General features: G+C 35.6%; 1 protein-coding gene across 1 annotated transcript in view; it reads right to left on the reverse strand.

Moving 5' to 3' along the window:
* The window catches only part of SUGCT (succinyl-CoA:glutarate-CoA transferase), a 497,234-nt gene that overhangs the window by 262,466 nt on the left and 209,623 nt on the right, over window positions 1–25,145 (reverse strand). Inside the window, exon 12 of the mRNA XM_040964993.1 lies at window positions 24,940–25,042. Coding sequence (XP_040820927.1) covers window positions 24,940–25,042 — 103 coding nt within the window. The remainder of the gene's footprint in view (window positions 1–24,939; window positions 25,043–25,145) is intronic.

The raw sequence follows: 25,145 nt of genomic DNA on the forward strand, positions 1-25,145 counted from the left end.
GAAGACTTCCCTCATATATTCCAACCTGTGCCACCACCTTTGCATCCTTTCCAAATCTGTTTAAAATTTCAACTACGTTTCAATATACAGCCAAACTATCACCTCCCCCATCAAGTGTCTCCAAAACTCTTCAAATTGTAACAGGTTAGTGCCTTCAGTTACCTGTTTTATATTTTTCCTGGTGCAGAGGGTCCAATTAAAGCTGCTCATTCTCTAATAGCGTGTTCTAACTTTGGTTCATGCATAGCCCCTGTTACACCCATATTTTTTCCCTTTTATTCTCAGGCTTCATTTCTTTTCTATTCTTCCACTGGAAATTTTTGTAATATTTAATATGAATCTTTCTACTAATAAATGTCCTTGCAAAATAAATATATTTTATGAATTCATTTTACTATATGTCACCAGGTTCTGTGATCTCATTCTACATATTTTATTGCTTCATGCAGATTTTATGACTTCCAAATTGCTCCGTGTATTTATAACTATTGCATAACACCCTGTGCTGTTCATTGCCCACATTTTGCTTACATGTGATTTATTTGAAAGGCGGAGTGACAGAGAGAAGAGAGACAAAGAGAGCACTTCCATCTGCTGTTTCACTCTCCAAAGGATCACAGCAGTCAGGGAGGGTCCAGGCGGAAGCCAGAAAGCAGGAACTGCATCGAGGTCTCCCACAGGGTTCAGAAACCCAAGCATGTGGGTCATTATCTGCTGCCTTCTCAGTTGCCTTAGGGATAACTTGGGCCGGAAGCAGAACAGCTGGGACCGGATGTGACTTTCCAGCATCATGGTCAGTAGTTTCACCTGCTATAACACAATGTCTGTCTCTTACCCACATTTTTGGCAACAAACTTCAAGTATCAGAAAAACAAACTTCGAGTATCAGAAAGGAAATAATCAAACATAACTCCTTACGAATCCTTTTGAGAATTTTATTAGGGTATATACCAAAAAGTAGAATATGCTTGTACCAATATGAACCACCAGGAGCAGTGCACAGAGTCACAGACAGAGAAAAGCTTATTGAAAAATTAAGTAGTGGGCCCAGCACAATAGACTAGTGGCTAAATTCACTTTACATGTGTTGGGATCCTATATGGGTGCTAGTTCATGTCCCAGTTACTCCACTTCCCATCTAGTTCCCTGCCTAGGGCCTGGGAGAGCATTAGAAGACAGCCCAGCTCCTTGAGAACCTGTACCCAAATGGGAGACCTGCAGGAAGTTGCTGGCTCCTGGCATCGAATCTGTTTAGCTCTTGCTATTGCAGCCACTTGGAAAGTCAATCGGCTGACAGAAGATTTTTATTTCTGTATATCCTTCTCTCTGTGTATCTGCCTTTCCAATAAAAATTTTTAAAAATTAAAAAAAAAAAAAAGTAGTGTATGCTTGTACCAATATGAACCACCAGGAGCAGTGCACAGAGTTCCCCACATCCCCAAATCTCTGCCAACATTCAGCTCTAACTTCTTTTGTGATTTTATTCAGTGTCAATTTAATGAGATCTTTCTCATTTACATCCCTCTGCCTACTAGCACATTTAATCATCAAAATTATATTTTCTGAACATTAGCATATATAGTGTAGAAGGCTCATTTAATTAAAATATTTATATTTTCTTTTCATTCCATTCCCTGCAAGAGTATAATTCTTGCAAGATTGAGGTCTCTAATTTTGCTCATTTTTTTCCCCCACTGCAGCTCCTAGCATGAATCCTAAGGAAATATATAAAGCATGAACACAAAAACACACTGAAGATATGACAGTAAAGAGTGGATGATAATTACAGAGAAAAAAAAAATGAGTGCTTTGAATTCTAAAATGCTCACAAAATTGGATATGATCAGTCTCTCATTCTTATAATCATGATTTTTCTTATCCAGTTAAAGCAGAAATAGCAGCAACCATTTACTGTCACAGCAGCCATTGCAAAGTGTAGGAAGATGTTGCTGATGTGCTCAGTTCTAAAGCGGAGGTTTTACTGTGTCAACCAGGCTCCTTGATCATATATGCATGACATTTGTTTTATTACTCACTTTTAGAGGCCTGATGGAAATTGGGCTGCAAGTTTTACTCATAACCTCCAAAGTCCTGCCTTAAATTCCAGCTACAAAGATTGATGTTAGAAAATCCTGGGTGCTGATATTAGTACACCCTAAGAATAAATAGATATTGAGCGGTAGCAGGGAAGAAAACTATACTTGCTGCAATTTTTCTGCCGAAAGTGGAGCAAAAATTGCCACACAATTAACCCTACTACCATGTATACTTGCTTGATGTCATGGAAACTGCCAAGCCACATGGTATGGAGATCAAGGATGGAGTTGGACAGACCTGGTTAGAATTTTGGGCTTTCTAACACATAGTGTTATGTTATTGTTTTATTTCTGTTAACCACGGTTTTATAATCTGCCAAATACAGACAAGTATACTTAAATCACAGAGGTAGAAAGTAATAATTAAAACATTAATAGCAAAGTAATTGATGAATGATATGGTAGTTATTTTGTTATGCTTATTGTTCCTCAATGTACCATCCACATTGTTAAAATTACAGCAAGTATTGGAAAAATATATGAAACAAGTATTGGAAAAATGTCTTAACCTATGATAAATAATTAAGCAGGAGGTTACATTTGCAAATAATTCTTGTAGTGGAATAAATAGGCATTTTAAAATTTTCTTTCAACAGCTTGCATCCCATCTATACCAAATCTTTACTGTGTTAAACTCAAGAAAATCCTCATGATTTCACACCAGTAAGCAGACACTGTAAATATTGACAATATTATCTTCTCTATAGGGTCACTGTAAATGTTTGATAATAAATATGAAAGCACTTTTCAAACTGCAAAATTCCATTCATTATGTTAATCATTTATTTTCAAAGTTTAACAGCACCAGTAAGTGAGTGTTAAAAAATAATAACTTACTCTTAGAAGAAAATCCTAAAGTGCTTTTCAATGAATTAAATAACAATAACAAATATTTTTTACTTCATCATTGAAAGATTCTGAATGTTTATTTAGTGGTCTACAGAATCAGAAAACTGTAAGACTCGAATTCAAGGACAAGGAGAGACCATTTCCCTAATTCTAGGGAAAGTAATGAAAGAAATGGCTTTTTTTTTTCGGTGCAAGTGAAGGGTTTGCTTCTCTAGAAAACATGTTTTAATACTATGAAAATAATGATGACGGTTTATTTCTTTTTTTCTGGCTGCTAGAAATCTCAGAACAAAACTTGAGGTCACTTCTGGAAGTCCTGGACTATCCTGCATAAATTTCATTTCTTACCTTATCTTCAGACACATTTTTGTAGTCTGACCCCTATTTTCTTTTTATCACTTTGAGTGAGGAAGTTTAAAAAAACAAATAAAGAGTACAATCTCAATGCCCAGTTGGCAAGGAGAGGGTTTTGGGGTTCCACTTTGAGCCACACCAAGGTTCAGTCATCTTTTATCTGTGTGGGTTTCTCAGACCTTGAGCAATATCACAGTGATCCTGGTCAGGCTTTCACTCCTCATCTCCATATTTGTTTCTCAGGTCCAAAGGTCTTACGTGTTCAGTCTTTAATCAAGACAATATCCTTTGCTGATACAGTGATCTCCATTTATTAACATTCCTTTGTATCACAAGTACCATCCCCTAATCTGTTCTTTGTTTCATGGCATTTCTGAAAAGGTGCCCCAGACTCTAAACTTTCATATTCTAATCTTTAATACTACCCCTAAAGCTAAACACCCGGAATCTACATACAGTGCTTCCATAACAATGCTTATTTTGCTTCACGTAGTTCCAATCTCAGGTCAAGAACCAAAAGGATCAGAATGCTCTGTCCTAAAGAAAAGTTGATGTCATTAACACTAAACTTATCTGGGTTAAAAAAAATCCTAGTAAGCAGAGGAGTGAATATTTTGACTGCAAAGGTCAAGTGATAAGAATACATTTTCTAAACTGCACAGGAACTTTATATTAGATTTTTACTATTTGCATCTTTCATGTCTGGACGTTGGTTTGTTAATCAGTAAAACTCCTTTTATCTACATCTTCCAAATGGCTTTCAAATATAGTTTAAAATTCAAGCATTAAATATTATCAGTGCCAAATGAACAAATACGCACAGCCCTTAATTGTGATCATGATCTCTAATATCACAAACTACCAAAGCTAAATGACACAAACGTAACTTCTACCATTGTTATTGGTCATTGTAACAAAATCAGACCAAATCATAGTATGGCAGTATGCTTCATTCTAGGTACGTTTATTTTAAGAGTTACACTAGAAATAATGCTAAATTGATCAACCTAGAGACGAATTTAAATGAAACTGTAAAGAAGTTAAAGCAAACTAGACAAAGGAGACAGTAACAGAAAATAGTATAGAGATTTAATACATACAGTAGGATGCACTAAAGTCACTGATAATGGATAATTACATAAGACACCTAGACTATTTTCTGACCTTTGCACAATAAGCAGTTCCCTTGATATAAACAGTCTAAAGTGAGATTCATACTATCAGGCTTGACTTTTTCCTTAAAATATCTCTGGGAACATAAAACTGTCAATACAGTTTTATGAGGAGTGTGATGACCATATTAAAAAAACACGAACAAAATGTCTAATACTCATCTGGATCACATTAAACTCAAAATCTTTGAGATCTCCCTTTATATAACAGTACGTCTAGATGTTAAGGAATGTCCCACAAGGAAGGCTGTTTCATGTTTTATATATTCAGAGTTGTATAATTACAAAATTATTTCTCAAACAAGCACGTAAGAACTCATCTAAAACTATATCTTTGATTTTAATGAAAATTTCTGCGTTGTACTATTTGAAATTCTTATTAAAAAACACTACACTTGTGCACACACTTACTCAGCCACAGCCAAGCAGTGTCTATTTAGTTAATAAAGATGAAATTTTCAGAATGAGTGTATTTTTAAAAAAAACTAAAAAATACTCTACTGACTCCAATCCATGTAAAGAATTTGTGATCAGCTATAATTACAGATTTTATTATTTTAACTAAAGTTTGAGTTACAGCAGCTTTTTGTTATTGTGATAATAATGAAAAATGCTTTCATCAGACCCAGTGGGTCTGGTAAACAGAATGCAGTTTTCCTAAACTTGAAAGAAGGCACTGCAGCAAGACTATGGCTAATAATAATAATAATAATAATTTCCTTTTTCAAAGAACACACAGGCTTATAAGGCATTGTGTGTGTGATAATACCACAGTTCACATGAGATTCCAAGGCCTGATGATATCATTTAAACATCTAAACGTAGCCATTTCTAAAACTAGGAGAGGAGGAATTCCAAGATTGTGCAACGATATGAACCAAAATCAACAACTTTTTTTCCCCCTCTCCAATCCACATTGAATTGGATATTGGTCAGTAGCAACTCAAAGAGTCTGACTAATATGCTGGTGTTAAATTTTTTAAGTCATGGCTTGTTCATTTCCTATTACCCTGTTAAATATCAGTTAGTGCCTAACTATTACCTTTATAACTTTCTGCTGTGAATTTCTCTTTCAAGATACATATAAGTAGAGCTAATAAACAGGCAAATCAAAGAGTCTAAGAATCTTTACTTCAGGAATTTATCTATCTCTTCTCCCCAATGAATGACTGACATGTCTATAAACTCTGCTGACTTTAACCTTAAGCCTGAACCTAATCAAGCACTTGACATGTAGCAAGGATGCAGGAAATCCTTGTGAAATTATCGAGTTTCAACACAACACAGCCAATGCTTTGCCTGGTCCTTCTTGCTATCTGACCTCCAATTCTGATACACCCTTTCTAAAACACTGCATTCTCAGATCCCTCGAAGTGAAACATTTTTGCCTTCCACTTAACTGAGAAAATGAACATAGTAGGTATGAACTCACTCTACTTCCTTTCCATTTTCAAGTGATTGCAATGTCCTCCACACATCCTGCCAATCTCAGAGCATGAATCCTTTTTGGCATGTTTTCAACTGGTCTCTTCCTAAATGCACTAATCTCAGGATCTTATTCCATCTGTTAATATTCTTTCCACAACCTCTTCTCCAAATTTTCAGTGGATTCTCTGAAGTCTGGGAGTCCCTCCTAATTCTTGATCTACCATTCCACTGTAATTAATCCTTTAACCTTCTTTTCACAGCTAATCTTTGAAAAACAAAATCAGTCAGACTGGTTTCCTCATGCCTGTGAAATCAAATCTATCCAGTAAGGGCACTGCCTCTCCTACAGAACCTCTCAGGACTTGCTCAACTTTGCAAATTTAACATTTCCACTAATTCAAAATTTGCTCAAAGATTTCAGTGCATTTTTAGTTAACTCTACTCAATTGACAATAATGCCAAAATTTTGTGCTCCATTGCAAAAACAACAAATCAAGAAGTCAAACCATAGTGCCAACAGTGAAGGAGTGAAACAATGGAATCGTCTCTTAAGGTAGATTTGACATCAGTGTGTTCATAAGAACAATGAATAGTGCTGTTTTAAGTCTGGAATATTTAGACATAAATGCCCGTAAAATAAATGATAAACCATGTAAAAATTTATTTACAATGTTTAAGACAGACTATATGTTAAAGCTTGTTAATATTCACATAAATGATATTTGGGATATTATATTTAAATGAATACAAAGCTGATCTGTCAGTGAAAATTAAATTGATAGAGAAGATTCACTCACAAATCTACAAAAACAACCTAACAACCTACAAACAAATGTTTAAAATCGTTGCAATTTTAGAGTGCATTCAAAACTGCCACCAAAAAATTATAAAAATATGTTAAGGAAAACAGAGAATCCAAAACTTGCAACTGAAAAATGTCTTATTCTTAAAAACATGCTTACCACTAAAATGGTATCAATACTTTTTCAACTATGACTAGAGATTTATGGAATTACTGAAGCTCAGATTGAAAGATATTATATTAACTCAAGAAAATTTGATTCTTAGAAATAAGAACAAATTCAATATGAGGTCACCGGCATAACAGGGAATAAATTTTACTTGGACTTGAGACCAGCAGTCTTTGACTTATTCAATCGTGTAACAATTCAATCAGTGTCATAACTGATGATATGCCTCACAAACCAGATCTGTTTGTATAAGACATAAGAGACTATTTTAAATAAAGATGGAGTTTAATAAGTGTTAAGAGAATGGTGCAATCAGTTCATATACTTTTTCTCAATGTTTTAAAAAATGTGTTAATTCAAAGTCCATATAACAATCTACATATAAATTATATATCTATATTATATGTTAAAGTCTATGGATGATTATTTCTGAATCCCTTCTCCATTTGGAAACCAGGTAATAATTTATCAAGGCTTAAGGAACTCTTCCTTCTGAACACTCCTAAGCTAAAATATGTATCCCGCAAATTCCAAAGTCATAATACACAAATCTTTACAAGAATATCTGTTTGTCAAACTTTCTATTCCTAAGTTATACCTTCCATCTTTTCCATCTCCTGTGCACTCAGCATATCTCTAACCAATATACAAAAAGTAAAGCAACCACATGATTTAATAAATGAATGCATGGCATATACAAAAGCATTGGGTTTAGTACAAAAAGTAAAGCAACCACATTAATTATTAAATGAATGCAGGCATACATGAAAGCATTGCACTTCGTTTCTGTGACGCATCAGGGGTTCAACTTAGGTTAGTTGAATCTGAAATTTAAACCCTTAGTGAAGATAAATCTGTTGCTCACCATATCAAATGATTTGTGTGATTTAAACTTCTGAACACTAATCTGTAGTGGTCCTAAAACATTTTATTTAAAAAAAAATCAACAAATAAATCCTACATATGGACAGCACACCCTGTAAAGGATATTTTATCTTGTTTGTATTAAGCTAGCATCAGGGTCTTTGAGCTTACAAAGTCCATGAAATAGGAAAACTGACATATAAAACCTCAGTATACCACAAATCTGAATTACAAACATGCTTTTCTCAAGTTTCAGTGTAGTTCTTGAGTTCAATTACTCAATAGCAGTGCTTGAAGGGTTACATACACTTCCTGATATTAGTCAATTTGATTCTTTAATAAAATAACTGTATCATCATGGTCAGAAACTACATGGTATACTCAGAATAACAGCAAAGGCATAGAAACAAAATTGATTCTAAATAGTCCTTTTCTGCAGGTAAAAATTATAGAACTAAAACTTGCTGTGAGTTATAAGTGTTTTAAAAGAACAAAAATAGCAATAAAACAAGAATCAAAACAAAAAACCCTGTGAGTAAATCATAATGCTCCCATTTATAAACAAATGCATCACTAAGATTCTAGAATTAAGAAAATGCCTGATAAAAGTAGATTGCAGGCAATTGATTATGAAGGCAGCAAAGAGCAGGATAGAATTTAAAGGAGAGAAATTGGAGTCAGGTGAGCAATTAGGTTAAAAATCTCCAGACACTGGGTCTCTGGGCTGTGTGGTCCAAACTAGAGCTGAAAAATCCATGTTTATTTTGTCACATTTCCAGTCCTGGAAACACTCAGTTTTGTATGGATGTTCGAAAACACTCAGTTTTGTATGTATTACCCTGACTAATATTTTCTGTACTGAAGGTAAATTATATATTCTATAACATATTTACTTCACTTTGCAAATCGCTGATAGCATTTGCCTCCAGCATTTTTCAAACAAAATATATATATATATATATTTTTACTTCACACATTTTTCTCCCTTCTTCCCAAGAGGGGGACACCCAAGTAACGATGACCATTTGGTTTCTCTGGTTTACCCCAACTTCTGAAATCTCCTGCAATCTGTCCACGTCACTGGGAATTCTGTCAGTCACAGTGATGTTTCTATGCTCCTGTTTTGTTTTGCTTTTTTTAATACATTTCTCATTGATGACGACCACAACACTGGATCTTTGGCTCACTGTTCCTTTCAGAACAGATCCAAGGAAGAAGGTATAGGAAGGAAGATGACATCAAGTGCTATACTAACTATAAAGTGCAGAGTGAATTCAAGGTTCGCCCTGGCATCTCCCTTTATCCACTGATGCTCTGTCACTCAAATGTCACATGGAGCATGTTGCCATAAATGGTCTATTACGCCCCCATCAGGTTTTTCTATGCTTGACTTCTATGATTGGAAATTCATACAAAATATTATTTTACATCTCATCTGTAGTTCCAAGATCTCACCTTAAAGTGTCAAGATGAGCAAGTATTCTGTCAGGTTCCGGACTTCCCCCATGTGGCCAGACATGTGCTCTGCTCTGTCCTCATGTTACCCACTTCAAGTTCTGGTTTATAATAAAATCATGACATTCATTGCCTCCTTTTGTCTATCTCAAAATTGCAAGACTTTTGCAAAACAAAGTGCCTGCTTTAAAACTTTCATCTTGCTATAGTTCTTCCAAATTCTGTTTGAAATTTCAAAGCCAAATGATGATTTTATTCTTTTTGTTCTCAACTGAGTCTGCTTTCCCAAGAAACAATGGATGCTATTGATTTAATGAGTTGGAAATATCGAAGAAAACAAGCAGGAACTTGCAGTTTCTAGGGCTCTAGGAAAATGATTTTAATATTTTAAAATATTACATTTCTCATGAATCTCACATCCTGTTTAGAAAAGTCTATTTTCATGAGGTTATAGTTGACTTGAACAATTCTCAAGAATTTCAATGTGATTACTGAATTGCTTCAGAGTAAAGAAGAGAAAACAAAGTTGTAGAGCCTTCCCCACTAAACAAAAGAATTCAAAATTTACTGAAGCGAAATAGACTTTTTATGTTTAATACATGCAGAAATTTCTATAATCAAATTCTCTGACATGTCTAATTGCATCTCTCTTTAAATCTGTGGTCAAAATATCACATCTTCAATTTTCATAAAGATGATGGTCTAAATTAAATTTAAAATGTTGTATTGTTTTAATTCTGAACCGTTTCCAACTGATATCCTGAAGAGCAATGTATCTAGAGGCTGTAACAACTTCTCTTCCTGGGGGAAACATTAAATCAAAGTAGGAAGTGTAGTTAAAATAAATAATAAAAGCCAAAAATGACAGAACACCTATTACATGTTAGGAAATATTGCATAAGGGTACTTCAAAATGTTTGTATAAAATGAAATTAAACATAAATTTACTTTGGCATGCAAAATTTTGGAAATTCATAATCTACCACACACATTTTTCATGAAGATTTTCTACAACTTCTCACATTATCTCATTTAATCCTTAATTGCAATTTTCAAGGCAAATATACTCAATTGTATGCATTTTGCAAATTAGAAAATAGAGGCACAAAAACACTAAGCAATGAATTAATCATTATTTTAATCTGGCAAACTCATCCCATAGCTTTTGCCTCTCTCAGTTGTACTATCTTGTGGGTAAATAAAATGTAAGAGCAGTGAATTGAACATGGAAAAAGAGAAGAACAAGCAAGGCAAAAAGACTGGAGCCCTTATCCTTACAAAGGCAAATGAAAGGTCTGGGATTCCATATTAGAGTTGGCATTCACAATACACCGCAGAACCATATGTTTCTAATGACCTGATCATTGGGTCTTTCATTTTTGATCATTTGACATTTTTAAGCATGAATCATCTAATGAAAAAATTACAGGGCATTCTTTTGAACACACTGTTTATTTGTCACCAAGCAATTTCAGATACTCTTTAAACAAATTCTTTCTATAAAGGAAAACTACATGCCCTTGTGAATGGCATAATCCAAAAATAGAAATTATTTAAAACAGCTCTAACACCTTTTCTAAATTTCCTACATTGTGAAATGACAGCAGTGTCTCCTTTTCAACACTGCCTTCTAGTCAACGCAAAAAGAAATAAACCATCCCCACATGCTCATATTTGGTGTTTACTTTTCCATCAGTCATCTGAAATGGGACGCAGGAAAAAGGATGTGTCTGTCTCTGTTAGGAAGAGAAAAGTGAGGGAAAGAAAATCTAATGCAACAAGAGAGTTGCCAGATTTGGAACTGATTGAAAGAGTTTTGTGTCACCAAACATTTTTCAAAGACCTATCAATCTACAACTCTTTTTATAAACCAACCTGTAATGAGTGGTGTTTCCACACATTTTCTTCACACAGTTGCTTCTGAGTTTGGCAGTGCCTTTGATTTGAAAAAGCATTTCAAACTTTAGATGATCACACAGAACCTTTTTGGCATCATGGAAAAGAATATTTAGAACATAAAGATTTAAAGGAATGTAAGCTAGAGTTCCAAGTAGTTTAAACTTTCATCAAAGAGACGCTGAAAGCTACAATGCTGTACTTACGAACATGTTTATAAGCAGTGCCATTTGTAACTCTAATTAACTAAGAATTAAAAGACATAAGAAAGAAAACTCTGGATTAAAAAATTAGTGTTATGTTAAAAGTATAAATTCTATAGTATATCAAATACCAAGAGAGATCCAGACATCATCATAATGCTCCTATTCAAATCTTCTGGCATCAACAGAAAACTTGGGAAAACCAGTAAACCCTTAAAATAACAGAAAAATGCCAGCACTAACAGTGGTATACTTAGTGCTACTCCCTGGTAAAATTCAAAGCAAGTAGAGTAATGACATTTGTCACCTGCTGACTGGTTTCTGCTGTTTCAGAAACAAAGTGTTCCATGGATTAGGGGTCAGTGTGTACAGCCAGAAGGAAACAGAATCCATAACTGCAAATGATGCCGTCACAAGCACAAAGCTCATCCCATCCTCTTCATAAACCACTGGTTCTCAAAGTCTGATCCCCAGCAGCAACAGCAACATTTGGGAACTTGCTAGAGATACACATCCTTAGCCACCATCCCTCTTCAAAGCACACAAAATCAGAAACTCAGGGAACAAAAGCCATAGGCACGTATTTTTTAAAATACTAAAGATGATGTTACCACACATTAAAGTTTCAGATACACGTCCTTAAACATCACAAAAGTAGACAACTCCCTGTTCAATCTAACAATCTTAACAGTGATAGTAACAGTTAACAATTATACTTATTCTCTGAATAGTACTCCGCACAGCATAGTACTGGTATTTACTTATTTAATCTTTATGGCTTTTGTATAAATACTAGACCCATACAATGCATAAACTAGAAAAGATCTTATGAGAAGACTATGTTTCCTAAATGTACATTTACCAGAAAAATCCTGAAAGGACTTAAAGGAAAATATTTACAGACCTTTAAAGCTATTTTTATTGGTAAAAATCTATACACTTAAAAAAATTCATTTTATAACTGAATAGTATGCAAACTGAAAGCATACAACTGTAAAAATTAAAAGCAAGCTGACAAAAAAAAAGGAAGGAGGGTGGCACAAATGAAAGATAGGATGGCAAGTATCATAACACTCTTAAAACTCTGTATTGTAGGGCCTAGCACGATAGCCTCGCAGTTAACGTCTTCACCTTGCATGAGCTGGGATCCCAGGTTCTAATCCTGGCAGTCCTATTTCCCATCCAGCTCCTTGCTTGTGGCTTGGAAAGTAGTTAAGGATGGCCTAAAGTTCTGGAAGCATGTACCCAAGTGCGAAACCCAGCAGAGGCTCTGGGCTCCTATCTTCAGATTGGCACAGCTCCAGCCATTGTGGCTGCTTGGGGAGTGAATCAAAAGATATAAGATCTTCCTCTCTGTTTCTCCTCCTCTTTGTATATCTGACTTCCCAGTAAAAATAAAAATAAATCTCTAACAAAGGAAAAAACCTCTATATTTAAAATAAGTAAAGTTTGTTCCCTTTACATATATTTTAAAAGTATCTAAATTTATAAAAACAATTTTGGAAGACTGACAAATCAAAACTGGCTTTATAGGAATCAATTTCCTGAAGTGGTTCCATTCTAATACCCTTCATTACAGCTCACAGTGGGGAGCACAACTAAGTACGGCTTTGGTGCCACATAAAATGGCAGACATTGCAACCAAACTGTCCCAAAATTCTGACCAACAAGATAAAGGCTGTTTTCTGCACCCCTGCTTGCTTGTTCTTGGATATTCTTTATTTCAATGAACAGGATTTTTTTTTAATCCAAAAAACAAATCATGTTTCTAGGGATCTAGTGTTTAGCCTAGCCATTAAAACATCTACATCTCGTATCAAAATGCCTGGCTCCCATTACTGGCTGCAGCCGTGACTCCAGCTTCCGCTAGCCGTGATGACTCAGACTAGGCTCCTGTCATCCACGTGTGAGACGCGGATGGCGTTCCTGGCTTTTGACTCTAGCTTCCAACACAGCTTGGGCCCTTGCAGGAACTTGGGAGTATGAGCTTTTCTTACTCTCTCACTCACTGGCTCTCATCGCCTCTTCAATAAATTATAAAAATAAAAAGTCAACATGTTCTCCCCAGCTGTGGTCAATGACCCAGGTTGCACTGTACCTAGGCAAGTGTTATACTGCTGAAAGAAAGGTAGCTAATACTGGCAGGCAACCTGGGCCTGGTTAATGTCAAATTTGTGTTCAACATACCAGTGTGCCAGAATATTGGCCTAGCCTTTTTTTTATCCTAAAGATATGTGGGGAATGCCAGGTCTGTGATCTCCAAGGACAGGAGGCAGGCAGGACCCAGGCTGCCTTGCCTGGGTCCTCAGGCCCACCTGTGCAGTGGGTGCTGAGTCGATAAACGTGGGGGTTGAGGACACTAGCAGGGCTTGGGTCTGGCTGCCCTGGGTGCCAAATGCAGCAGGCAAAGCCCATTTGCCACGTGGCAGTGCACTGATGGGAGCTTGATGTGTGGATTTACAGGGGTTTGTGAGGTGGCACATGTTGGGGTGTGCGAGACATTCAGGCTCACATCCAGAATTGGTATTCTAGCTGCAGAGTGCCTATGTCAGAACTGAGCCTCCCCAGTGGAAAAGATGGAGCAGTGGGTGACAGACCCAAATGCACATGGAGGATATGTCAGCCCATTGGGACCAGCAGAGGAAATCTGTACCATCCCAGAGGAAGGAGGGCAGAAGAAATTGGACAACTACCCAACCAAGCAATGACAGCAAATATCTGGGTAGATGGAGACTCTGTGATTGACTATGTCAGCCAATCAACAGTGGAAAAATGTCCTCAGCCTTGGGTTGGCGTGATTGACAGCATTTCAGAACTACTGAAAGCATGCTCCACAACAGGGATCCTGAAATAATGACCAGTGGTCATTCCCATCCCACATCCGGAGGCGGCTGGGAGGCTGGATGTAGCTTCTCCCCTTAACTCCCCTCTTCCCCAGGAGGGAAAATTTAAAAATAATGGCCTCACCCACTTTCCCCTAACCCTTGATTCTTCCCACCCTGATCAACTATGTAAACATCATCAAAGATAATTTAAATTTATCTTTGATAAAAAAAATCATATCTTTGAGAAAAAAATCATATCTTCAGATGACACATAAGCAGGACACATGCAGCACTTCATTTCTATTTTCTAATATACAATTATGTCATCTCTTCTCTAGTGACTGAGGCTTCAAATCCTTTTTTCTTGAAGATTATTCTTTCATTATTGCTCATCTAAGAAATCACCAAATCCTAACTTTCTTTGTTTAGAATTTCCTTTGTGTCAACTACCCAATATACTATGAGTAGCGTCAGTATTCTTAGGATATAACCAAACTCACTGGTAAATTATAGGAATTCCTACTGCGCTTACAAAATAATCTTTTAAATATCAAAGCTGTTCAACTGAGTCCTTCAGAAAAAATTATTTTAAAAAATACTATTTATCATCAACATTTAAGGAAAAACAGTTGTATGGTTTTAAAAACTCACAATAAAGATCCATTCCTAAGAAATCATAATTTGTGAAAGAAATAGAAAAATTTGTAAATAATTATATTATCAATAATAAAACTGTATAAAATAGTACTGAGAGATAAGAACTAAAACTTGCCATTTTGTTGATTTGATATTGAGTTTCCCTGCTTCTGCAGCTAAAGAGAAACAACAGGAAACACTGGAATTAATAGACCTAGAAGCTCAGAAGAAGGGCCTAGGGGGCAAAACCTCAGACCCCTAAGGAAGTGCTGGCCTGTCAGAGCTGGGATTTGGAGACAAGAGATCTGAAGTTGATGCTGCAAATGAAACTACAGATTTCCTTTCAGTAGCTGCCGCTTGAAAGAACTGCCACTGCTGAAGAAGCATTTCTGGTGATGAGCACAGGAATCACAAAGGATAAAGTTTTCGAGATATATATTTTTCTCTCATTGCTTGTGTTTCTCAGACCATAACCAAAATACATTGCCTAATATGAAAACCTCAGATTTATTATGATATATTTTTAGTACGAGATTTTTAAATATCATATCTTACCTCCCTCTCCCTCCCTTCCTTCCCCCTGCCACCTACAACTCCGTTTTTCAAGTAAATAAGTAAATCTTAAAACAAATGGTTCTGTCCCATCAGAAGCAATCAGAGAAAAAAAATCAAATCCATCAGTCACTGGATGAATGTAGAGCAAAAATGTACACTCCCTGACTCGTGATAATGTACTCTAAATCCCACATGCATATCAAACTACAAAGGACAAAACTCTAATTATTTAAGAACAAACTTTGACCAACAAATTACTATTATGAAATGAAGAGTGGCCCACAGGCAAAATATTAAAATGATTGGCAAGGGCCCGGTGCAGTGGCTCAATGGCTAAATCCTCACTTTGTGTGCAGTAGGATCCCTTTTGGGTGTCAGTTCATGTCTTGTCAGCTCCACTTCCTTTCCAGCTCCCTGCTTGTGGCCTAGAAGAGCAGCTGAGGATGGCCCAAGCCCTTGGGCCCCTGAACCTGTTTGGGAGAACCACAGGAGGCTCCTGGCTCCTGGCTTCGGATCAGGTCAACTGCAGCCACTGCAGCCACTTGGGGAATGAGCCAGCGGACAGAAGATCTTTCTCTCTGTATCTCCTTCTGTCTGTAAAATCTGACTTTCCAGTAATAATAATAATAATAAACATTATTTAAAGTGATCGGCAAACAACAGAGCTAGGTATCATAGGATATACACTTGAGAAAAATATTTCACACTATTTGTTCAACCTTTAACCCAGCAAATAAACAAATAGAACAAACTCTATGGGGTCTCAAACATGCAATTATCATGAAACATATTCTGAAAAACACATAGAGAAATAGTAAACTGTGATCAATATATGGAAGGAAAAAAAGTTGGCAACAGATACTGGCTTTGAAGAGGACCAGATGGCAGACATAGTAGAAAAGAACTTCAAAGCACCTATTATAAATATGTTCAAAGGACATAAGAAAGCCATGCTTAAAGAATCAAAGAAAGGTATGATGACAATGTCTCATCAAAGAGATATTAATAAAAAAGTAGAGATAATTCAAATGATTAAAAAGAACCAAATGGAAACTTGGAATTCAAAACTTACATCTGATCTGTAAAACTGGAGGAACTAGTGATTGCTCGCTTTCTTTCTCTTTGTCATTCAAATAGATAAATAATTTTTTAAAAACACTACAATAAACAATATGCTAAAAAGGTCCTGTTAGCCAGAATGGTGGCACAGTAAGCTAATCGTCCACTCTTTGTACTGGTATCCTACATGCATACCAGCTCCACTTCTACTACAGCTTCTCCACTTCCCATCCAGCTCCTTGCTAATGCGCTGGGAAGGTAGTGGAGAATGATCCTTGAGATCCTGCATCCATGTGCGAGACTCAGGAGACATTCCTTATCCCACCATCAGAATAGGCCAGCTCTGGCCATGCAGGCAAACGGGGAGTGAAACAACAGATGGAAGACCTTCTCTTTCTTTCTCACTCTACAAAATCTGCCTTTCAAATAAAAAAAAAAAATAAATCTGTAAAAAAAAAAAAATAGGTGTACTTTTCATTCTGTAACAAATAGAACTGGAAAAACTTTTAGTAGTATCTGACAAGCACTGTAAGTAACACCAGAAAAGTGCATTGGACTAAAAGATAATTAACTAACCAGAAGAAATTAAGAAGAAAAGACAGTGTAAATATGATTAACATATAACAAATTCTATAAATATATGTGTTCTCATTTCTGTCAGATTCTATAAAAACTTTAACATAAAACTTTTCAATATTAAATAAGTGTTGTGTATTAATGAATTTTAATATACATAAATGTAACATACACACACATAAATGTTTTATATAGACACAAAAAGCTATATATAAAAGTAAAGTATCCATAGTTTGTTGAAACAGAATTAGTAAATACTGAAATCAATCCTACTTCACTAAAATGTAAGTCTTCTGGGGCCAGAATTGTGGTGTAGTGGGTTAAGAGCCAGCCACACACTGCACCACATGTGAGCTCTGGTTCAAGTCCTGGCTGCTACGGCTCCAAGCCAGCTCCTAGCTAATGTGCCTGGATAAGCAAATATAGCACAAAGAAATATGGGCCCCTGACACCCATGACACCATGTGGGAAACGTCGATGGAGAGGCTGGCTTTGATCAGAACCGCTATTTGGAAGAGGTAAAACATTCTCATTCATTGTCTTTCTCTGTCCCCCCCACTCATCTCACTTACTTACTCTCCCTGTTCCTCTAAGTAACTCTGTCTTTCAAGTAAATAAATCTTTTTAAGGACATAACTTATAAACAATAAGGTAAAAAATAAAATAAAGATACAGGAATTGGAGAAACTAGTATTTCAACATATCATTTAAAATCATTTTAACAAAAAAAATGCAACCAGAAAACTTTTTCCATTTAATGTAAAATAAGGCAATAACATAAGAACAGAGGAATTACGTAATGAAACACATCAAAAGCAAAAAGAACCAAATGACAAGTGTGACTCTAAATCTGCTAACAGTAACTATAGGTACGCACATCTTAAAGAATCCAATCACGGGTGAGATATTTTCAGACTAAGTAAAGAACGTCTTCACAGCCACAAAGGGCCAGATCTCCACATTATTCAAGTTTTCTCTGGCTATCAATAAATATTTATTTTATTGAGGCAGAACTTAGGTCTTTTTCTTTGCTCAATTTCCTCAAAAGAAAAAAAAAAACTAAAATCCCTAAAATCTATATTTGTATCCAGAAAACATATCTGATAATTCATGACATATATTAAACATTTTTTATCAAAAGTTTTTCCTTGGAAGTTAAAAAAAGTATATATAAGGTTTATATACGTATGACTATATAAATATATATAAAGTTTATATATATGCATAAATGACTAAGAACTCATTTTATGTGAGTGACTACAGTAGCTGACAGTGTCATCCAAGTTATATCCAAGCATTTTGAATCAAGAAGCTCTGGAAAAATTTCTTGCAGGTTACACTCATCCCAGCTGGTACAAGTGGACACTTTGTCACAGTGGCATAGGCTTGAGGGGGATTGGAACAGCAGCAAGAACCACTGAATGCATCTCCATGCACAGCAGGAAGAGAACTAGGATAGGTTCTAGGCTCAGTGATTGTGATTTTTCCAAAATGGCAAGTTAGAATTTGAACTTTGCCCTCTATTGAAATCACACTTTATATATGAGGGAAAAAACTGCAAGAGGATGACGTACCAGCAAGAATATGTCATGTGAGGGCCCCGAATGGTGGCCTAATGGCTAAAGTCCATGCCTTGAACGTGTCAGGATCCCATATGGGCAGCGGTTTGTGTCCCAGAGGCCGCACTTCCCATCCAGACTGTGGCTTAGGAAAGCAGACGAGGACAGCCTAAAACCTTGGGACCCTGCACAGGTGTGTGAGACCGCAGGAAGCTCCTGGCTCCTGGCTTTGGATCAGCTCAGCTCTGGCCATTGCAGTCACTTGGAGAGTGAATCATCAGACAGAAGATGCTCCTTTCTGTCTCTCCTCCTCTCTGTATATCTGACTTTGCAATAAAAGTAACTACATCTTTAAAAAAAATCTATCATGTGGTGAATGTTGGCTTCCTGGCAGTGAAAACAGATAGAAGATGAGCGTATGTTGCACCTTTCTTTCCTTACAAGGTATAGTCTTCAAAAACAGTACCAACTTAGGTGACTACAAAAAACAAACGGGAAGAAATAATGATACATTGGTGTTATGTACTTCACATAAGACACTGAAAAAATAATATTCTTGGGTCTGGTGTGATCCTGATTTTTTTTTTCATGTGTATATATCCATATTTATTTCATCCTTTGAAAATGCCATGTGCCCAACGTGATAGCTCAGTGGCTAAATCCCCATCTTGAAAGCACTGGGATCCCTAATGGATGCCAGTTCGTTTCCCAGCTGCTCTACTTCCCATCCGGTTTCCTGCTTGTGTCTGGGAAAGCAGTCGATGGTGGCAACTATACTGTAAAATGGAAATAAATTGCAGTATGCATCTCTACTGAATAAAAGATGGACTTTGGTCATTTTCACATCTCCCTTCTAATGACACTGAACACTTTTTTGCTTAAATCAGACTGCAACAGATTTATATGATGAATAGTTTTGTTCTCTTGACTTGTTCTCGTCCATCACCCTATCTCCTTAACAGTTACCTAACATAAGATTATTCATAGAGCAGATTATCAATAACTATTTACTGGATAAAAATTAATTTAAAAATCAGAGATTATGCTCTTTCCTAAAAATATGCCATTAACCTTTTCATGAGAATACCAGTTGAGTAATGTTTCATTTAGTCCAATTGCATATCTAACATATGTAAAGTAGGATCACTCAAAGGAACTGAGATCAATTCAAATGAATCCAAGTATTTTAGACACAAATAAAATAAGAAATTTCAGTAGTGTTAGACAAAGTTCCTACTTTTTTACACTTCAATTAATTTCTTCTAATGTCAATAAAATAACATAGGATGTTATTATCTATGCTTTAATTATTATTTTAATATAACATTAATATCTTTCTACCCTTACTTTCATTTAGTCATAACTCATATCTATTATAGTTTCAAAAATCAAAAATATTCCCACTATTATAAATACACATATATCTGAATTTGTTTCACTTCTAAAATATTTCATGTCTGTTCAGAGATACACATAAAATATAATTTTTATCTTTCAAGTCCTTTAGGAATTATTTGCAGATATAATATTTTACCTCACATACTTGTCAACTTTTTTTTTCCTTGAAGCAGTCACTGCGTTAATGACAGGAATGCAATTTTGCCCAACTTCACCCTCTGAGAACATTTTTAAATAGTTAACTAATGTCTTTGTCTTTCAAAAGGTATTTTTTAAATGCATTAATAGTTTGTATAGTATCTGCAGGGTTAGGAAGTTCTTGAAAAATAGTTCTGCATTTTAGGGTCACTAATGCTGGCTATCTGAATATTGAAGGCTCTTTGCTCGCAGATGTTTAGATATTTTTCTGAAATATGCTAAAACAAAATCACTTCAAGAGTATGAGCTAGCCTAGAGATTAATAAAACCTCCAACTTCACAGGGTTCCACAAGTAATGAGATGAAAACAACAGATAATTGTCAGCCATCAAGTATTTCAATACTTCACTCTTTTTCTATGACATATTTACCCCATATGAAAGATTTGTTAAAGGAGCTGTAATGGCCTTCTGGGACAGGAAGAATAAGGTTTCCACAGAAAAATGTTAAATTAATTTTGATGGTGATGCAAACTTAAGGAAGAGTTCTTAAGGGATGGCCTGCTGCCACAGGGTGGGGTTTTGTTTTGGTATCCTTTTAGAGTCTGCAGGTGTTTGGCACCAGTTAAAATCATGGCCAGCTGTGATATTTCAATAATTCTGATATTTCTCTCCTAACAGTTCTCAGAAGTGATGCTTCAGTGTGATGTCTTACACCTGATATATTCAACTTGTGTGGTATAAATGTGAAGATTTGGTTAAAATAACATTAATTTTGTGATACCCTTTGCCTTCTCTTCTGTGCCCTCAGTTCACAGCATCAGGACAAGTAAAAGCATGAGACAGAGGCTTTAATGATTTGTATTTTTAACTGAGCAATACAATCAAAGACAGTGATAAATCAGAATAAACAAAAAGTCTTAAGCAAAAGCTGAAAAGGAGGATGGTGCATTCTATTTTGATAATATATGTACAGATAATGATACTTTCAAGCTCTTTAAGTTTGATCTATACCTATTTTTGCAAGAATTTGAATCGTTTCTATTAAAAGGTTGCATTTTCTTTTTATGTGTGTTTGAGTTGGAAACTCTCAAACCACAATGTATTTCATGCACATGTTCCCAAGGGTATGTTAAATAGGACCATACTGAGGTCATCTAGCAAGTTTTTGAAACTTTTTAAGAATTCCTTTAATGTATTGCACAATCTTGGTCTGATTAAAAAGTAGATATTTTAAGACAGGATTTGGAAACATGACTGGTTATTAAAATCTATATGCCTATAATCTATCCTATATTTCTATAAATACACAATACTTTCCACAGATAATTTGTCACTGAGAGAGAAAGACAATAAAACTAACACTTTCAGGATTTTGGATCAAAACTTCGTAGAACATCAGTATATATATGCAGACAAAAACACCCACAGTATTTTTGATTGACTTAACAGTGAATGTCTGTAAGATCATTTTAACTGTGCAAAGGTCTGTAGCAGATGATCATAGGATAAAAAATGAACAGTCTTCCATCTAGCCAAAAAAAAAAAAACCGACATCATCTGTTGTTTCATTTGAGTCAAAAAAAACCCACGTTTTCTCAGAATACAAGATTGTGAGGAAATTGTTAGATTAGAAATAGTTTCCACCATTAGGCACAGTTTTGCTCTCAAATTTTTCAAACGACGAATGAAACATAAATGATCTACTTGGTGAGTAGGCACACAAAATTCTCTCCTGTTCCTGGAGACTGCCCATCGCTTTTTCTACTCCCGGTTAGACATGCCTCTTTTCACTTCATCAAAGCCTCCCTTCCTGCCCCACGTTCCAGTCCTTGTACTTCACCCAAAGCAATTTTCACTTGAATGAGCAGCTGTGCTGGCGCAGTGCAGATGGAGAGCTGGGCTACCGCGCCAGCGGCACATTCCCACATCTGAACACAAGCGACCAAGTCCTTGCGCCCATGGCCAAGAAACTTTGCAGCTCATCAGCAGGAATGCAAGGGAGGACACCTCAAACGGAAAGTATAATTACAAAACCTTCTATGGGATGTGAAAAATATAAGGGTTGTCAGTAATACTAAATGATGACTATTTTAAGTCATGATCTCCTTCCCCTCAGCTACACTGGAATTGTCTCTACCTTTTCAGCAAAGGTGAGTAAAAGAAGACACTGTGATCACAACTATAACCATAAATGGCACAACTGTAACCAGAGCTGCTGTCATGCCCTGAGCATCTACTCTCCAGCAATGCAGGTGCCGTTCTCTTGATGAACAGCTCAGTCAACACTTTCAACAATCTAAAGATCCAATTTGACCAGTTTACACCTAGGAAAACTAAACCCTAGAAGGTTTGTAAAACACTCCACCAACTTCACCCTCAAGCCCCGAAGTTCACCAGAGCCTTTCCAACCATTGCTAGGGACACAGCTGTCCAGCAGGGAGACACAGGAGCCACTTGATCATTCGGCACACCTGCACTTTTCTGAGTTAAGCAGTTCATTCCTTTGCTGATTCACACATTAACAACATTTATTTTGTACATACTATTTAAGCAGTTATAATGAAATTTTTAATTTGTTTATTTCCCATAAAGGCAGCAAATACTAAATTTGTACTTTATCTGTATTAGTTCAGACATAGTTGAGTGACTAGTAATAATTTTTCTTAACTGGAGTATTGGTTATGAACATAATCCGAGGACAAAAAATTAATTCATCTGTAAACTTAAAATGCACTTCCTAAAATAAATACTGCATTTCAAAAAATGTTTTTAAAAGTTTATTGAATAAACAAACAAATTTTCTAGCTAGCCATTTTCAGATGTGAAATTAAGGGGATTTTAATACTGTAATTTGTATAGGATTCTTGATCTTTATGATTTTTCACATTTAACGACTGTTCCAAAATTCAAAATATACAGAACTCTTTCTAAAAAAGGAAAAGCACTTATAAGAAAACTGATAGCCTTATCTCTTATGCGAAACAATCCTAGTTAGAATTTCCATAGTCATCTGTGCTGATTTTGAAGATGCAATGGTAGCTCCAGATGTTATATACATACACTGTATCTTTAAGTGCCAAAGAATGCAGTACATACGAAAATGAGTGGCACTACTATTGATACTATAGTGTGACTAACAGCTAACTACCATGCACGATTAAGTTCTTTTGATATCAGAACTGTAACATTTAGAGTTTAAATTTTTTGTGGATAAGGAGGCAGTATGTAGAGATTTTTAAGTTATTGTGGCTTAGGTTTTCCCATTTGGAGAGTGGGCTAAATATTACCACAGACGGTGGAATATGCTTTGCAAATCCAAAGTGGATGTAAAAAGTAAAGCCATTAAAATAAATCCAGGAGAAAATTCATTGTGAGAATCTTAACTTGCCTATAGTCATTCTTCACATTCATTTTTTAAGTAGTCAGTAGGACCTAGGTACTTCGTTTACCAAAGCCTAAAAAGTAGGTAATGCTAGAATACACATAAATACATTAAAAATATTATTTGCTTTGGTCCCCTTATCCCTGACATAAAACAGATGAGCAACAGAAAAGCTAATAACACTTCACACTAAAAATAAATAAATCTTAAAAAAGCATTATAAAATATTTCTAAGAAAATGTTCCACTGAGAAAACACAAAATCCTACATACAACTTAAAATTATATTTGGCCTCATTCAGAACTATAAAGACAGAAAACCAGCTTTCTGTCCTTCATTCAGAATGTGCTCACTGATCCTCTTGCAAGGAATCAGTAGGCATAATCCATTTATGTTAGTGGTCTTTTAAGATGAACTTGTATAAGAACACACCAAGGCGACCCCTGTCTTAGATACTTCCTGAACTCTGATATGTGTTAACCATGCCAAACCATAATCAAAAACTTGGCAGAAAATATCACGAAGAAATTTTGAATGAATTCACTTCTTTATCCAATAAATATTCTAATCATTGAATAAAATGCATCCAGTTTTCTTTCACACAGATATTCATGTACAAGTAGCAAAGTTAAAAAGAAGGATCAGTTTTCCAGCAAGGCTCTCTCTCAAAAAGATACATTCCATATACAGTCATTTATTTCAAAGACAAAACTTTCTAGTATATAAAGAACACAAAAGGAAACAAAAAAAAAAATATTAAATGGTAGAAGCTGACAATGTAGGTGACCAACCATAGGAAAGTTTTATAGAAAAACAAAAACGGAGCTTTTCTATGTTTTAGGGTTAAAATCTGAATCTTAGACATGGAAAAACATTTGTAGATAGTCTCATTAAATTAATAAAAATGAAAAACTATTTTGATATCATCTAAAATAAGCATTGGGACAATGTCATAGATGAAGTCATTTTTCTTAGGTGGCCCTCCTTCCTGCCCCCAAGAAGCAGCCTCTTAAGCAACACATCGAACAAATCTTTACATTAAGTATTCTGTTTGCCTCATAAATAATAAACATTACTCAAAGCACCAAAGTCTATCCTCCACAGTAAAAAAATGACTTCATTTGCATATTTGAAAAAGCTGCATGATGAGAGGTAGGCTGTAACTATGAAGAACTAAAAATGATTTCTTTCAACAAACTGATTTCTGAGAGCCTGACTCTAAATTCTCAGTTGTCTGTATTTCTGTTTTTCAGGAAAAATGAAATCATTACCTTGGAAACTTCATGCAGTGGCTGAAATAGTATGTTATATTTAGCATACACACAAATTTAAGATTAAGCTGGTTCTAGATGCTGATTCATTTCAGACCCACAATTTGAACATGACTATGAAAAAAATCATATTCTGTCACTAACATTTAAGTCCAATGTCTAATAAATCTAAAGAAATCAATCTGGATGGAAGAGTGAAGCAAATACCTGGGTTGTTAAACTCAGTGGGCTACAAACTTCAAAAACAAACCTGAGGTTCTGCAAATACGTTCTTCATGTTGTTGATTGGACCATACGGGATCCCACTGCCTTCAAAGAGATGTAACCACTTGTTGCTCGTTTTTTCTTCAAACCTAGGAGCAGAACACAAACAAGATGCATTCTGTTACATGCTGAAGAATACAACACAATCTCCTAGCAAACTACTTTTGATTAATAATCAAGGCCTCCAAACAT

Source organism: Ochotona curzoniae, unplaced genomic scaffold (assembly GCF_017591425.1).
Source record: "Ochotona curzoniae isolate NIBS_2020 unplaced genomic scaffold, NIBS_Ocur_1.0 scaffold_3835, whole genome shotgun sequence".
Classification (NCBI taxonomy): Eukaryota; Metazoa; Chordata; class Mammalia; order Lagomorpha; family Ochotonidae; genus Ochotona; species Ochotona curzoniae.